Genomic DNA, 15,908 nt, shown 5'->3' with positions numbered 1-15,908 from the left:
TGATGGTATGCTGTCGTGCTGATAAGTCAATTAAACACAATGATACAGATTTGTTAGAGCAGTTTGAATTGAAATTCTAAGTGTTTTAATTAGCAGTGCAGATTGTCACAAAGTAACAACAATTTTTACTGATTCAATTTCATTACTATGTAATCCACTTAAAGAGCACCATGATTCACTCAATACCAAGCATTTTCTAGTGGCCACTTGTTGATCCTACTTGAACTGCAGCATTTTTGTGGTACGATTATTCTTTTCTGTTTATTCATTGTTGCACTGAAAGTTTACTTTAACCTAAAACATCATAACTACTGTTGTCATTGTTAAAAAATATTTTATTTATAGAGTTTGGATACATAAAAACATAATAATACAAATGCACATGGGCATGTTTAGTATTGGAAAAAAGGACAGATTTAACGTTTCCAGTTTTTAGAATTCTGACAATTTGATTTGAAAGAAACTCCAGTTTTCTTAAAGCATTGTTTAAAATAACAGTTCACCCAACAATGAAAATTAGCTGAACATTTGTTTGATCATCTCAAGAGATTTGGAGAAATGGGTAGCATTACATCACTTGCTCACCAATGGATCCTCTGTAGTGAATGGGTGCCGTCAGAGTCCAAACAGCTGATAAAAACATCACAGTAATCTACAAGCAATCCACACCACTCCAGCCCATCAATTAACATCTTGTGAAGTGAAAAGATGCACATTTTCCAAAAACAAATCCAGGCCTTTTTTGAGGCCTTTTCATTTTAAACTGTCGCTTCTGGACAAAATATCAGTTCATAATTCATAATAACGCTTTCTCCAGTGAAAAAGTCCATTTCCTGTTGTTCTCTCACATCAAAATCTACCGATAAATTTGTTTAGAACCATTTTGGACTGTTTTGGCTCGTAAACGGTGATCTGTGCATATTTCTCTCCTGATTCAGACGAGAAGACTTTTTCATTGAAGAAATAAATATTATGGATAGAGGAGTTGTATTTTAGCTAGGGTTAGCACCTTAATGATGGATTTATTAAAAACAGACGCGTTTTCTTCATGTGGGTTATTGTGATGTTTTTATCAGCTGTTTGACGGCACCCATTCACTACAGAGGATCCACTGCTGAGCAAGTGATATTATGCTACATTTCTCCAAATCTGTTTGGATGCACGCCTTGGATATCCTATGGGTGAGTAAATTTTCAGCAAATTTTCATTTTCCTTTAAAAAAAAAAAGAATTTTGCATCAAAATCCCACTTTATTGTCAGCATCAAATTTAGAGCAGCAGTTTCCCCACTATGGGAAAATACAGCAAGTTTTGTTGCAACTCCGCAAAAGCAACAAAGCAGGTTTTAATAGTTTGGTCCTAAAAACTAATGTTATAATAATAAATAACAATAAGAAATATCAAAAACTGGCTCGCCTAATCAGAGCCATAAGCAAATACTGTATAATCTCATAGCAGACTAAACTACTAAAGTACATGTATGGTGTTAAGCAGAAAATCAGGCCCGTTTGCGCAGATGCACATAAAGTGCGCCACTGATAAGTAAAAGGGGCACACACACCCACGCTAGAATGTAACAGTAGCCGAAATGACCATTTTCCAGTTCACGAGAATCCTGAAGAATCGCTCTCCTTTGAAAGGTGTAGATAAGAACAGCCGCAAACGCTGCAAAACCTGGAAGTGTGAACAGGAGCGAATGGAGTGAGAATAAAAAAGTGGCCACAAGAGGGCAACAAATGTGGTACTGTACAATGAGTGAGATTCTGATATGAACTCTGTCTACCTCCCTACCTAAATAAAAAATAAGGTAACACTTTATTTTAAGGTGTTACACATGTTACATACTTGCCATAGTAAGTACATGTAGTTAATATTACTCACTCGGTATTTAAATTTATAATTGCACTGTAACAAGGACACCTTAAAATAAAGTGTAACCAAAAATAAATACAAAATTTGATTTTATATACCTGCAAATAGTTGGCACAGGCCAGTGAAGTAGAAAAGACCTCCTTTGGACATGGTGAAGAGCTGCCCGAGGAACACCATGAAGGAGATGGAAGAGAGCACCACAGACAAGATCATGAGGGCCTGGACTGACTGCAGCCATTCTGAGAGAGAAAAACACACACAAACACCCATCGTTACTTACCTTTAACAAATAGTCATTATAGTTTGACAATACTGCCCTGCGTCATATTTGCTGAAAGACTAAGTTTATGAGCCGATTCCAAAAAATAGTGCCTGTTTTGCTAGAGCACGTCACATTTTCTCACAAAATATGATGCATTTCATATCATTTTTGCTTTTACAACCATTTGTAAGTTGGAGAAATATTGTATTATTCCTTAAGACATTTCCTGTCTTCTTCATCTGAGCCAGAATACCAATATTTGTTCAGTTCTAATAAGCAGATTTTCACATGTAATCATTAAGACTTTATTTTATGCCTAATACCGATTTACGCTTTTTCCACTTCTTTGCAGATCGCAAGTGAAATGATACATAAACTTTTGACATTTGACTGCTTTTGGTAACCTTAAAGCTGATACATATAAATAATAAAAATAAAAATAAAATATTTTTTAAGATATTTTTGCACTCAGCATCATCAATTAGGTCATATTAGGCCTCTCTGCAAATTGAAGATAGAAGTTTTGTGAATATTCACCAGTTCTCCTGGACTTTGATAATTAAATCCAGTGATTATTATAATCTATTTATATTAATTCTGTTAAAATCTGTTTATGAGTGTTAGTTACCCACCGCTGTCTTTGGCAGAAGCACATAACCAGGTTTCTGTGGCGTTTTCATAGGTGCACTTATACCAGAGATCTGTGTTCTCTATGTCTCCCCAAGACCACCAGGACTAGAAACAATAACAATAACAATAATAATACAATGAAATAAGAAGAAATAAAATGCAACAAATAAAATTTATTATTTTTTTTTTAGATAAAGACTTCAGGTCAGTCCAAAAAATGCAGAAAAAAGTGTAGAAACAGCAATAAAACAATTATAGAAGTGTATAATCAAACAAAAGTGTATAATAAAATAATTATATAGGGGGAAAAATGTAAGTAAAATATTTCAGCTTTACTTGATATATACATTAAAATACTGTAGTAAAAGAATTCAACCTACAATTCTGAATGTATTTCGATAGATAAACATGCATGACCTCTGAACCATGCATTTGCTCATTGGGCAGATGTTTCTTTAGTGTAGTAACTATTGGTAAGATATAGTGGTGTTTGTGCAAGTGCATTACGACTAACCTTCTCCATGGTGGCAATGAAAAGCATGGCCAGGGTGACCAAATGCAGAACAGTCACAAACATCAACAGGAATGCCATTTTGGTGGATCCTGCAGGCAGAATAAAAGGTTCTGGTTGAGAAATTTAATCTCACAGAGAAACTGAGGAATCATTTGGGATTTAATCAGTGTGTCTGAAAAGCCTCTGATGCGGCCGACAAGGAGCTCTGTGTAAACAGCAGTAGTTTGCATCTGATCTCCAGATTTGAATGAAACTAAACAAACAGAATGAAACAGTTTCTATATGCATCCCATTCATACTACCGTTCAAAAGTTTGAAATCGGTAAGTCTTTATGGCTGCATTTACTGTTTTTGATCAAAAATACATTTCAAATAACAGTTTTCTATGTGAATATATTTTCAAATGCAATTTATTCCTGTAAACGCAAAGTTGAATTTTCAGCATCTTCCGAAATCATTCTAATATGCTGATTTGCTGTTTAATAAACATTTCTTATTATTACTGTATCACTGTTGAAAACAGTAGTGCTGCTTCATATTCTTGCGGAAACCGTACTACATTTCGTTTTTTTTAGGATTCTCTGAAAGAACAGATGCCATTTGCTGATGGCGACTTTTCCAGGGAAAAATGTAGGACTTGTGTGTGAACCTTCATTCAAGCGCTGTAATAATACTTCACTGGCATCATACCCATAAATGAGTTTTCACCTCACTGCTAGACGCTTTTCCATCATCGCTTTTCCAAGACGCAAAACATGGCTATACCACAAACCTTCCATGACTTTTCCATCCAAAAGATGAACAGAGACTTTCAACAAAACGTCCATTCATAAATATGGACTGTGTGACGGATCTGGATAGGGAAGGAAAATCCAGTGAAAATAACTCACGGTGCATGCGAGGAACTTTTTCCAAACCAGAGACCAAGAGGCCCTTTGTGGTGGCCGTAAGATTACGTATTTAGTCAACATTCCCCAACTCTGGTTTTCATTAAATCGACCCCCACCTCATGTTTACATGCAGGAGCTGCTCGTTATGCGTTCCTGGCATTGACTCGGATAGTTATTTCTCTTTAGTGCCATTCAAGACTTTACCGAGATGCTCTTTACACTGTAAACACAGATGAGCTGTAATTACTGCTCATAGAAGTACGTAGATCTTACGGCAATGACGGGACAGCAGAACGGACTATCACATGAAATTAATTAAGACATTTTGGACCGTTTTGAGAGAATGATTACATAATCTTCTAGTCTGTTTGGTTGCATCTTATTTGTACTTCTAAGGTTTGTACTGTACAAAACCAACAAACAAGAATATCTCAGAGAACATAGTTCGATTCTTAATAATAATAATAATAATAAACATTCTTCATTCTTAGGGTCAGCGCTTTTTGCATATGAACTATTTTATAGGGTTTTTTTCTTTTAAAGGAAAAGTTCTTGATGTGACTTTTAGGTTCTGTAGATGAGCATGTTGTTATAGTCTCATGCATTAATACTGTAAATGTGAAGACCTTGGGTTCTTTATGGCACTTTTAAGGTTCTTCTATTGCACATAAACTATTACTTTAGAAGTGGAAGTGCTTTCTGTTGTTGAAGAAGTAAAAATCAAGCTTACCTTGTGTAGTCGTATCAACAGATCTCTTTGGTCTGAAGTGCTGTGTTGTTCCTCCGTGTCTTCAGCTGGTCTCCTCCTCTCTCCTCCACACACACACTCACTCTCTCCACAGTCTCCCACGTTTGGGAAAAAACGGTCCAGGAAGGAATGCAGGCTTGGTCAGAGGAGGAGCTTCCTTCACAGCTCCAAAAAAACTCTAGGTTAGTTTTACAAACTAAAAATGGGCTTAGTTGTGTGTCCTCCCAAACCCAGAGTCTGTTACATAATTACACAACAGTCAATGCAATGTTCTGATATAGATTCGGCAATAAAACAATTTTGTGTACATGTGCATGTTTACATTTAAATATTATATATTTATTACATTTAAAAAAATATATATAAACATTTTGTGGACATCCAGAAACAACCTCTTTTGTAAAAACAACATATAAAAATAAAGAAAATAAAACTATAAAATACAGAAATTTTTCTGTGAGGGTTAGGGTTGTAGGTTATAGCATTTATAATTATCTCAGACTGAAGAAGTCAATGGAATGTCCACATTTAGAAAGCCAAGTAAATGTGTGTGTGTGTGTGTGTGTTTGGAATTAATTGTTATTTAAGTTGTTGTTATTTAATTCCACAGCCTAAGAACAATACTGTAAAATCAAAAGTCATAACAACCTAAAATTGAGTAGAATAGTTCAGTCTCACTGCATTGTAACTGTTGCTATATTGGGACACGTTTTCAGGTTTAAAAAGTGTTGAATGTAATTGCCTTTCAGATTCCTCGCTCTGTAATTCTGCTCCTGTACTTTATTTGCCATTATGAAACATTCTATTTCAGTAAATTTAAGTTACATTGCCAAGATGCATAACCCTTTCAGATTAGTTTGCCCAAAAACAAAATTATTAGGATTAATTTGGCCTTTAGATAAAATGTTCTGTAAAGGTCAGATGCCTCAGGGGTCATATTGCCCCAGTGGTGGGGCAAGATAGCCCCCTTTCATAATCTTCATTTTTGTGCTATTACAAATAAATCATCATTGCTTCTATTTGATTCCCATAATATTGTGTTGGGTGATGCATCCTCCGCATACTAAACTCGTGTAAATGTGATACAGTTTATCAGTATATGGACACTGTTTATATATATGCTTTTTAGATATGTTTGTTACGTCTGTTATTACTGCCACCTTTTCATAGATTTTTTAGTCTGATAATTATTTTCATGTCTTCTGATTGTGGATAGTCACATGTTGTAGTTCAGGCAATTAGAAAACTCCTACATGGAGCAATCTGGACAATTATTTCCTGTTGGAGGAAACCCAGACCACCCAGAGAAACATCAGTTCACACCCATAAATCCCCCATGAAGTGTTTTAATCTGATCCAAAAATTAACCTTTCCACTTACCAAAATGAACTACTTTTATCTAGTTCTGTTAATTCAGTGTGTGAATAATACGAGGAAGGGGATCTAAAGTAATTTAATTCAGTATGTTATGTACATGTAGGGCAGGCTATGTGTTTTTATCTTATCTGGGTCATTCCATGAAAAGGATGAATTTTGTGTCCTTCATTAATGTCTTTAACCACGAAAAGCAGAACTGAACTCTGATGGAATGTTTAAAATCTCGAAGAAATGTACTTTTTCAAAGTGTAAAAGGCACCCGTTTGGTGGAATGAATCTTATAGGCTACTTATGGGACCGCGTTTTTTTATAACGGGGTTTTGTGGGGTTCTTTTGCAGGACGTCACACACACACACACACACACACAACACACTCGGCCTGATGAACGTGAATTCCACGCAAATGCTGGAAAATACTTGAAGCGATTCATTATAACGTCCGTTTCTAGGCGACCGCGAATGTTCAGAAGTTCCGTTAGAACGCTCCCGGTACATGAAAGAAAAACAGTTCGGTTGAACTCACTGCAGCAGAGTTTGGATAAGCGGCACCGTGTGTGTTTCGCGGAATTATTCAAAATAATAACCTAGAACGATAAGTAATTAAATGGTTCTGAATAACGTCAAGAGATGTGCACAGCACAGGTAAGATCTGTTTTTAAATTAATTTAAGTGGCCAACCGCTCATTTTACTGTTCTTTAAAGGGAAACACATCACGATCCGAGTGTGGTTAACATCAATCTGAAGTTATATCAATATAGCCTACCTCGTACTATTTTGTGCGTTATTCGCTTTATTCGTAGCTGAAAAGCAAAAGTAACAGAAAGTTGCTATGTTTTCATGCTGGAAAACCGCTAAGTCGTTTCAAGGAAGAAAAACTGATGTGCGCATGTGCGCCACCGATCTGCAACAACAGCTGTCAAAAGATGGGCAAAAAATGAGCAGAGCAGATACTTGTTTAGTGTAAACATCTAAAACACACCAAATCCATAGACAGACAGATAGATAGATAGATAGATAGATAGATAGATAGATAGATAGATAGATAACATATGTTCATCTCCATATCTGTTTGGGATGGACAGATGTTGCAGGACATGGATCAGCGGCTGCAGGAGGAAGGGTTGGACTCCTCGGCCTCCAGCGAGGAGCGTCTGTCTCTGCTGTGGCAGCTTTACAGGAAAAGTGAAAGCACCGTGAGATCCCTCAACCAGCAGATGCAAGATCTGCAGAAGGAACGCGTTGCTGAGATTGAAAAGGTGAGTAAGGTTTAAGAAAAAACCTGGAGACTCATCACTTGTTTGGTTACTTGCATTTTGTTTCAGATATATATATACAAGCGACTTTTGGTCTGGAACACAAAAGTAGATGTTTAGATAGAAATGCAAGACATTGAAGAATATACACAAAAGGGAAACTGCAGTTTTGTCATTCTTCGATCTCAGGTTCAGCAATATATCAATCACATTAAGACTCTCACAAAGACCCGAGACTCTGTGGCTTTACATCTCGAGCAAGAAAACAAAACGCTCCATGCAACTCTGGATGACATCCATCGGCAACAAGGTGCATTTCTGTCTGTTCTCTCCTCCATTAGACTCGCTCTTCACCACTCATGACTTTTGAATTTATGCTTACAGAAGCACAGAGGAGTGAGATCTCCGAGATGTTACTTCAGGAAGGTCTGGCTGATATTATTCCCATCAGCTTGAGTGAACAGGTGGCTTACCTCCTCGCAGACAGAGCCTCCCTGCTGGAGAAAATACAAAGTCAGGAGAATGTGGATGTGAAGACTGCAGAGGATCCTGATGGCTATAAGGAGGATTGTAGAGGCAGTGTGGTCAAAGTAAGAGAATCAGTTCTCAGGTTGTTTTGCCTTACTACATGTCAAGTCAAATGTATTTATTTAGCCCTTTTCACAATTCACATTGTTTCAAAGAGCTTTACAGACAATCATTATGTTAATGTTTATTTCTTAAAGGGATAGTTCACCCAAAAATGAAAATTATGAATAATTACTCACCCTCATACCATGTTGTTCCAAACCCGTAAGATAATGTGTTGTGATACTCTCGTAAACGCGTGCCGAAGACTGACCCGGAAGAGAAGAAATTGTTGAATAAATACGTTATTTTTGTTTTCTTTGCACACAAAAAAAATTCTCATAGCTTCATAAAATTATGGTTGAACCACTGATGTCACATGGACTATTTTAATGATGTCCTTACTACCTTTCTGGGCCTTAAACGTCGTAGTTACATTGCTGTCTATGGAGGGTCAGAAAGCTCTCAGATTTCATCAAAAATACCTTAATTTGTGTTCTGAAGATGAAAAAAGGTCTTACAGGTTTGGAACGACATGACGATGAGTAATTGACAGAATTTTCATTTTTGGGTGAACTATCCCTTTAATATGTTTATGCCTTCTAGTGCATTTAGCAGATTAGAGCTGAGTGATAATATCAATTATATTTTGTAATGATATAAACAATTGAGCAGGACTAATTCTTTTTTTCTTTTAAGTGCAAAATATCTGATTAGAAACTTAACATCATCTCTCCACAAGGTGGCACCACCACACGTTCAGAGCCCTTGGAAGAGGCTCCTAGGACTCAGAAAGGCTGCTCAGAGTAAACCGAAATTACTGCCTGTATGTTTATGACAATTAACCTGATGCATGTCATTGAAATGCGCAACAAGAAGCAAGAGGCATTAGTATCACGTATCATTTCAGGTGGATTCCAGCGATCCTGCGCGTTTAATTTACACAAGGACCACTTTTACTAACCTTTGATTTGTTTTCTTGTGAACGTTTCATTTTCCAAGCATGCAAGTTGAGGATTTTTTAACGCAGCATGCTCGATGCCTACAAAGCATGCACTGGCTCATGAGACACACAAAATGCCCACTGTTAAATGGTTTCTGCATTTGTACCAGGCTGTTGACCTGCAGTGCAGTGCCGACGATAAGCTGAAGGGACGGACGTTGCAGGAACTGGAGCGAGATGTAGAAGAGGCGTCTGCTCGACTCGCCATGGCCCACAAAGAGATCCGCAGACTCACGGATGAGCTGGAGTCAGCTCACCTGACCCAAAAGGCTTATGGTAAATCACCTCACTGGTCTCACACTTGGGATAAGAAGGTGGGAAACATTCACGAACATACTGAGATCAAAATTATGCTTTTGTCTTAGAACCAGAGCTGCAAGAAGCTCAAATGGAAGTTGCCCACCTGCGCCACCAAGTGGAGAAACTGAAATGCTGTGGTATAATATGCTCTTTCTTGTACATCATAGTATAGACAACCTCTCAGTTGAACTCACTTATAGTTTGACTTTTTTTTAGTTAGATCTTTTTTTTTTTTTTTTCCTTTCTTTAGAAGTTGCTGAGTTACGAAAAATAAAAGAGATGAACGAGAAACAGGAAGAAGAGCTGTGCCACCTTAGGGAGACTGTGAAGAGGCTACCGGCAGAGCGTGTACAGTTGCTTGAAATGGTAAGATAATAAATCAATTATTCTAGAAAAGAGATGTTCAAAAATTTTGGGTATGATTTTAAAGTTTTAAAAGAGGATTCAGAATTTAGCGAGGATACGTTAAATTGCTTACACTAAAGACATTTCTAATGTTCCAAATGAATTCTTTTTTAAATAAATGCAGTACTTTTGAACTTTCCATTCATCAAATATCATGGTATTTATGATGAAATAAATGCTTCATAAAATTAAGGTTGAACTAGGCTACTGCTGTCACATGGACTATTTTAATGATGTCTTTTCTACCTTTCTGGGCCTTGAACCTTTGAATAATCGTAGCAACCCCAAGCTTTTGAACAGTAATGTATGTAATATTATGATAAGTTTGTATCCCTAAATATCAATCAGTCAATCTATCTGTATAGACACACTATTAATATCATTTTACTCTAACAGACAGAAGCCCCTGACAGAACCGTCACTCCATCCAAAGACAAGAAGCCACAGGAAGAGGATATCCATAAACGGTTCGGCCTCAGTTTGACTGTATATATATCAGATAATCATCTGCTAATGGACCTTATATTTCATTTGACGTGAAAAAGACATTGAAGACAGCCTATTAAACATATTGTTCTGTAGTTCTCAGTCATTTAGCTGATAAAACATTGAAAACTGACCATTGAAGAAAGCTTATAGACTTATAGGACTCTATAATACATATAATTTGATGGTTCCAAATCATGGATTTTTCTAGAATCAACAATTCTAAAGATAAACGAGCTCCAGCTGTTCTTCCAGGTGTCTTGACGAGATGCAGGGGAGGTTACACATGCTGCAAGATCTGACGCAGGTCACGCTGAAGCTGCGGATGGAGTTTGAGACGGAGGCCGACCTGCGGAGGAGAGCAGCGGATGAATGTGAAGAGCAGAAGAGGAAGAGGATGGAAGCAGAGCGGTTAGTGCGAGACTTCCAGAAGCTCTGCGAGAAACAGGTGGATGATTACAGGACCACCATCGGCAGCCTTCAGGTGGAGGTGAGGACTAACACGCTGTCCACACTGGACGCGACAAAGCGAGCGTTGCAAATCTTTTGAACTTTGTGTCAGTAAGTCATAAATAGAAAGCGGCATCAGTTTACTGTTGGGGATTTTTCGCATCGCAATGCACCGCAGCAGGGTAGACCAGAGGTCTTTAACCTTGCTCCTGGGGACCCACTCTCCTGGAAAGTTTATTTCCAACCGGCTTCAGCACACCTGCCTGCAATTTTCGAGCAAACTTGAGGAGATTGATTGGCCACTTCTGGTGTGTTTGATTAGGGTTATAGCTAAACTCTTCAGGATAGTGGGTCCCCAGGAACAGGGTTGAAGACCTCTGGTGTAGACAGCATCAAAAAGCTGCGTCAGACAGCACGCCAGTGCTTCCACGGACAAAATCACACAGTCACAATGTCAGTATTTTGGGCGAGTGACCTCGTAAACACAGTCTTAAATGAGTTAAAATGGTCTAAATGACCATAATGTTAGGAGAAAATCAGATGTGCGTCAAACTCAGGTTTTAAAGTGCCCCTATTATGGATTTTTGAAAATGACCTTTCATGCAGTGTGTAACAGCTCTAAGTGAATGAAAACATCCTGCAAAGTTTTAAATCTGAAAGTGCACTGTGTATAAAGTTATTGTCTCTCAAAAGAAAGAGTCGACTCTGAATCATTGAAACGAGTCGTTTTTAAAAAGAATCCCAAGCCGTTTCATGTTGACCTTAACATGAAACATTAGCATATTGCCCGCCCACTTCTTGGTCTTTTCGCGTTGGTCTGAATGAAAATGCAAATTCATTCTTTGCCACTAGGTGCAGCTTTTGGAGCGGTAAAAATAGCGGTTTCCCCGGTAACGCTGTGCACAAAGCATCACAAACCCTGCTTTATATCAGGCATTACAGGCGAGATGAAATGAAAATGACACCAATCAGACCAATCACCGCAGATTAGCGTCACGCAAAGGAGGGGTTTAGAAAAATGAATCGTTGAGCAAAACGTTTGGGAGTCGTTGAGCAAGTAAGGTAAAAATAAATGCATATTATAAGACAATGAAAGTGTTTTTGACCTTGCATGCATGTCAACCTGTTGTTGGGGTCTCCCAAAGCCAAAATATGAACCTTTCATTACCCATTATAGGGGCACTTTAAAGAGACAGTGCTGCTTTTAAAGTGAAACCTAGTGCAGTCTGTATCAGTGATGAAAAATCACTCACTGCTCTTCGCTGATTCACTTTTGCAGCTTGAAAAAAAATTTATCTGTATTCAGTTTATAGTTTATATGAAGATCGTTTTAAATTGACAAATTAAAAGTTGTTTTATTTTTTAAAGCCTATAAAATTTTAAAACTAAAGGCTTTCGGTTAAACTGTAACACTGAATGGCTTACTTAGTAAAAAAGATGCCATTAAAACTGTATTGTATCTACATTAAAGATTCAATTTGAAATTATGACCATATTGTCATCCAAAAGAAAATTCCCTCCAATTCTAAAGCCATGGCATATACATATATGGTGAAAGTTTGGCTCATATGTGCACAGCCATGCCATACCTTGGCCAAATGTGACAGCTATCAGCCACATTTGGCCCAAACGTTCTTGCTGTCTGGGATACTAATATGCAATGAATCATTATTCAAGAAAAATGTGAGATTAATTATTTTTTAATCGATTGACAGCACTAACAAAAAGCTAAATTTAATGTATCAAATGCATTCTTGTCTTCACAGATCAGAGATTTAGTAACTAAGTTACGAGAGCTTGAGGCACAGGATGTGGAAAGACAATGTGACAAACACCTGAAGCAGGTAAGCAGTCATTTGACTCTTCTTTGAAAGCTGATTTGGTCACTAGTTATGCTAAGGGACTAAATGACTGACTTCTTTTAGGTGTCTTCTCTGGAGAATGAAGTTTGCCAGCTGAAGGCCGTCCTTCAGGAGGAGCAGCAGAAGACCGGGCAGCTGTCCATTACCATGCAGATGGAAATTGACCAGACCAGAGCTTTGATCCAGGTGAAGAAACCTCTATTCTCTGACCCAGGGTTTCACAAATTATTAATTAATTATAAAAGGTAAAATGAACATATAAATGGGGCTGCACAGTGAATTAAACTAAAATGGAAATCACAGTATAGCTTAGTGTGGTTATCAAATCAAAGGTTGCAATTTATTTAAATAAGCACTACACGTGAAGAGTTAATGCAGTGTTTTTCAACATCTCCAAGTGGCTCGCTTCACAGAAGATGCTTCTCACAAACTCCATTTTTTTGTATGTGCTGAGTTTAATGGGCATTGGTTCACTTTATTTACTCATTTGCATGATTTCAAAGATTTCTGTAGACAGAAGTTTCCAAAATTTCTAGGTTCTAAATGTTAAAAGAGGGTTTAAATGTTTGATAGCGAACAATTTAGATATAAATACTAGTAATTTAAGATATAAATATGAAATGTCATATTGTTAAAATATAATTTTGTGCAACCCTATTTATGAATCATTTCAAAAATATAGTCACAATATACCATAAAAAAAAAAAAAAGATTAAATATTTTATGTTTCCCTGCATGACATTTGACCATTAAACAACACTGTAAACATGCAAATACGTTGGTAAATTATTGAAATATTAACTTAAAATCTCAGGTGGTATTTTAAGTAAATCTTTCACGGGTTTGACTGACAAGAAGTTTGGGAATCCCTGCTCTGACCAAATCAATGAATACATGCCTTCACACTTTCTCATCAGTCACAGAACATCCAGCTTCAGCAGGATGCAGAAGAGCAGAGGAGGATGTTTGAGGAGCTGCAGGGCATCCAGAACATCCTCAGCACCACCAAACAAGAGCTGCTGTCCCAGAGGAGAAACAACACACGACTGCAAAACAACATCACTGACGCCGAGCAGGAAAACCTCAGGGTGCCTGATGCAGATCTGACCATTTATAGAGTGTCTTGAACTGACATTGGCGTTGCTGAGGGAATCTTGAATGTTCTTTAGTCAACAGACTGCAATATGAAGTTGTATATAATGATATTAGCTTGTGATATTACTAATTCAAAATGATTTTTGTTTGCTGTTCGAGCAGCTCCAACAACACATTGAAGACTTGAGGAACAGACTAACCAGCAGTCAACAGGAGACCGGCTCTCTGAGGACAGAACTTCAGCTAGCTCTAGTTAGTGTGGACGCTGAGAGGAGGTACAGAGATCCAGGATTATTATAGTTAAAAATAAAACCATAAAAACACATATTTGTTCTTTAAATATGATAAGCTGGGGATTTTATATATATATATATATATATATATATATATATATATATATATATATATATATATGTATGTATGTATGTATGTATATATATATGTATGTATGTATGTATGTATATACATATTTTAAAAAGAGAGTAAAATGGCAAAAAAACTACAATTTGACAATTCAAATAATGAAAATTACAATTACAATAAAAATACAAAATAAAATGTAAATAAACTATATTAATATCTCAGTGATAAAATAACACTGCAGATATCTTTAAGATGAAAAATTAAATGAATGAAGATTTTTGTTGAGTGATTATAAGAAGTTTAGAAGAGATTCTTCATTATTTCTTCAATTGTTTTCCAGTAAATACAACGACAAGCGAATCCACTACAAAAACAAGCTGAGCCGGGCCAGAGGACTTTACCTGAGAGAGACAGGGTGGCGTGACGAAAAAATAAAAGATCTGGAGAAAGAGATTTTTATTTTGAGGAAACAGGAGGAAAAGGTGCAGTAACATGGCAGACTGGGTAATAAAATCTTACAAATTGTGTCACCTTTAAATGAAGATGCCTGCTCTTCATCAGACGTCACACATGATGAAGATGGTCACATCTGAAAACGAGAGTCTGCTTCAGAAGAACAGAGAGCTTCTTTTACAGCTGCACGACTTTGAAGAGGCACAGAAAAATGCTTCGGAGGCAGTAACCTCCATGCAGATGAGGTACGTTTAGTTGTATATGTACACTACTGTTCAAAAGTTTGCGGTTTGTGATTTTTAAAAAGGAATTAATACTGTTATTCATCAGACGTGACAGTGAAGACGTTTACAATGTTACAAAAGATTGCTTTTTGTGTTTGTTTCCACAAAAAAATTCATTTTAACATTGATGATAATAAATGTTTCTTTAGCAGCAAATCAGCACATTAGAATGATTTCTGAAGCATCATGTGACACTGAAGACTGGAGTAATGATGCTGAAAATTCAGTGCTGCATTACATTTTAACATACATTCAAAAAAAGTTATTTTAAATTATATAATAATAGTTTTACTGAATTTTGATCAAATAAATGCAGCCTTGGTGTGCACTTATTATTACTGACCCCAAACTTTTGACTGGTACTTTTGTTTTTCCAATCCAAAAACTGTATTTCTTATTTAACTTTCTCAGGATAAAGTTGCTTGAAGAAGAGAATATTCAGCTTCAGCAGACAACGGCACAAATGTCAGAGCACATCGAGTGCCTGGCGATACTGGCCGAGACGAACTGTGATGTGAGTACAACCCTTAAACAAGAACATTCATTTAAATCTAATTCACAGGTTAACTGAGTAAGAATGCTGATGGCTTAGGTTGTGTACGGTTTTTGTTCACATTCTACTGTAGGAAGTCACTGCCGAGAGTCGCGTCATAGAGGGAGAAGACCAAGCTACTCTACTTACATAAATATTTTTTTTCTTTTCAGTGTAAATTAAGTTATTTTTGTAAACCTAAATATTTCTAAATAAAGATCTCATACCATTTTTTGTGTCGACGTAATCTCAAAAAAACCTTTCCTTTCCCTCATAGGAAAACATAATTGACATAATGACAGGGCAGTGAGTCAATACCAAGTCTGAAAACGCTTCCTTATGTGCCGTCTTCTAGCCCAGGCGCTTTTGTCTAAGGTTTAAGTCCCCCTTCACCAACACCAAACCAGAAATGTGTTGCTTTTAACACTGGATTCCATTGTAATATGAAGGTATCATTTAGCATTATTAATTATATTAGTAGTCATTTTTAAACAAAAGGTAAAAAAACAAGTGAAAAAGTTCAAGTTCTCATTTAAAGGAACGGTTCATTTGCTGACAATTT

The 15,908-nt window shown here is 36.9% G+C and overlaps 2 protein-coding genes across 3 annotated transcripts; one reads left to right on the top strand and one right to left on the bottom strand.

Moving 5' to 3' along the window:
• Nucleotides 1–322: 322 nt before the first annotated feature.
• Nucleotides 323–5,032, bottom strand: emp3a (epithelial membrane protein 3a). Its single transcript, XM_058790537.1, has 5 exons — nucleotides 4,898–5,032; nucleotides 3,278–3,366; nucleotides 2,766–2,868; nucleotides 1,970–2,110; nucleotides 323–1,673 (listed from the first exon to the last, which is right to left on the bottom strand). The coding sequence occupies exons 2-5, from the start codon at nucleotides 3,353–3,355 to the stop codon at nucleotides 1,498–1,500; spliced, it is 498 nt and encodes a 165-aa protein (XP_058646520.1). The 5' UTR covers nucleotides 3,356–3,366; nucleotides 4,898–5,032; the 3' UTR covers nucleotides 323–1,497.
• si:dkey-264d12.5 (cingulin) lies at nucleotides 5,033–15,576 on the top strand. Of its 2 annotated transcripts, none has more exons than XM_058790535.1 (17): nucleotides 5,033–5,097; nucleotides 7,376–7,549; nucleotides 7,736–7,856; nucleotides 7,931–8,136; nucleotides 9,227–9,392; nucleotides 9,482–9,553; nucleotides 9,667–9,782; nucleotides 10,218–10,288; nucleotides 10,563–10,797; nucleotides 12,524–12,601; nucleotides 12,683–12,805; nucleotides 13,537–13,707; nucleotides 13,877–13,989; nucleotides 14,418–14,559; nucleotides 14,639–14,775; nucleotides 15,226–15,328; nucleotides 15,441–15,576. In XM_058790535.1, the coding sequence occupies exons 2-17, from the start codon at nucleotides 7,376–7,378 to the stop codon at nucleotides 15,498–15,500; spliced, it is 2,088 nt and encodes a 695-aa protein (XP_058646518.1). In that variant the 5' UTR covers nucleotides 5,033–5,097; the 3' UTR covers nucleotides 15,501–15,576. The 2 variants fall into 2 exon arrangements, with proteins under 2 accessions (XP_058646518.1, XP_058646517.1); XM_058790534.1 differs by lacking the exon at nucleotides 5,033–5,097 and adding an exon at nucleotides 6,592–6,934.
• Nucleotides 15,577–15,908: the final 332 nt, after the last annotated feature.

This window comes from Onychostoma macrolepis, chromosome 11 (genome assembly GCF_012432095.1).
Source record: "Onychostoma macrolepis isolate SWU-2019 chromosome 11, ASM1243209v1, whole genome shotgun sequence".
NCBI lineage: Eukaryota > Metazoa > Chordata > Actinopteri > Cypriniformes > Cyprinidae > Onychostoma > Onychostoma macrolepis.
This window is presented reverse-complemented; position numbering and strand designations above follow the sequence as displayed.

Coding starts and splice junctions, on each gene's coding strand:
- emp3a (XM_058790537.1), bottom strand. CDS start 3,355: ATGGCATTCCTGTTGATGTTTGTGACTGTTCTGCATTTGGTCACCCTG. Junction 2,111..2,765: donor TGCTTCTGCCAAAGACAGCG/GTGGGTAACTAA, acceptor TTTCTCTCTCAG/AATGGCTGCAGTCAGTCCAG. Junction 1,674..1,969: donor CCTGTGCCAACTATTTGCAG/GTATATAAAATC, acceptor TCACACTTCCAG/GTTTTGCAGCGTTTGCGGCT.
- si:dkey-264d12.5 (XM_058790534.1), top strand. Junction 10,289..10,562: donor GAAGAGGATATCCATAAACG/GTTCGGCCTCAG, acceptor CTGTTCTTCCAG/GTGTCTTGACGAGATGCAGG. Junction 14,776..15,225: donor GTAACCTCCATGCAGATGAG/GTACGTTTAGTT, acceptor TAACTTTCTCAG/GATAAAGTTGCTTGAAGAAG.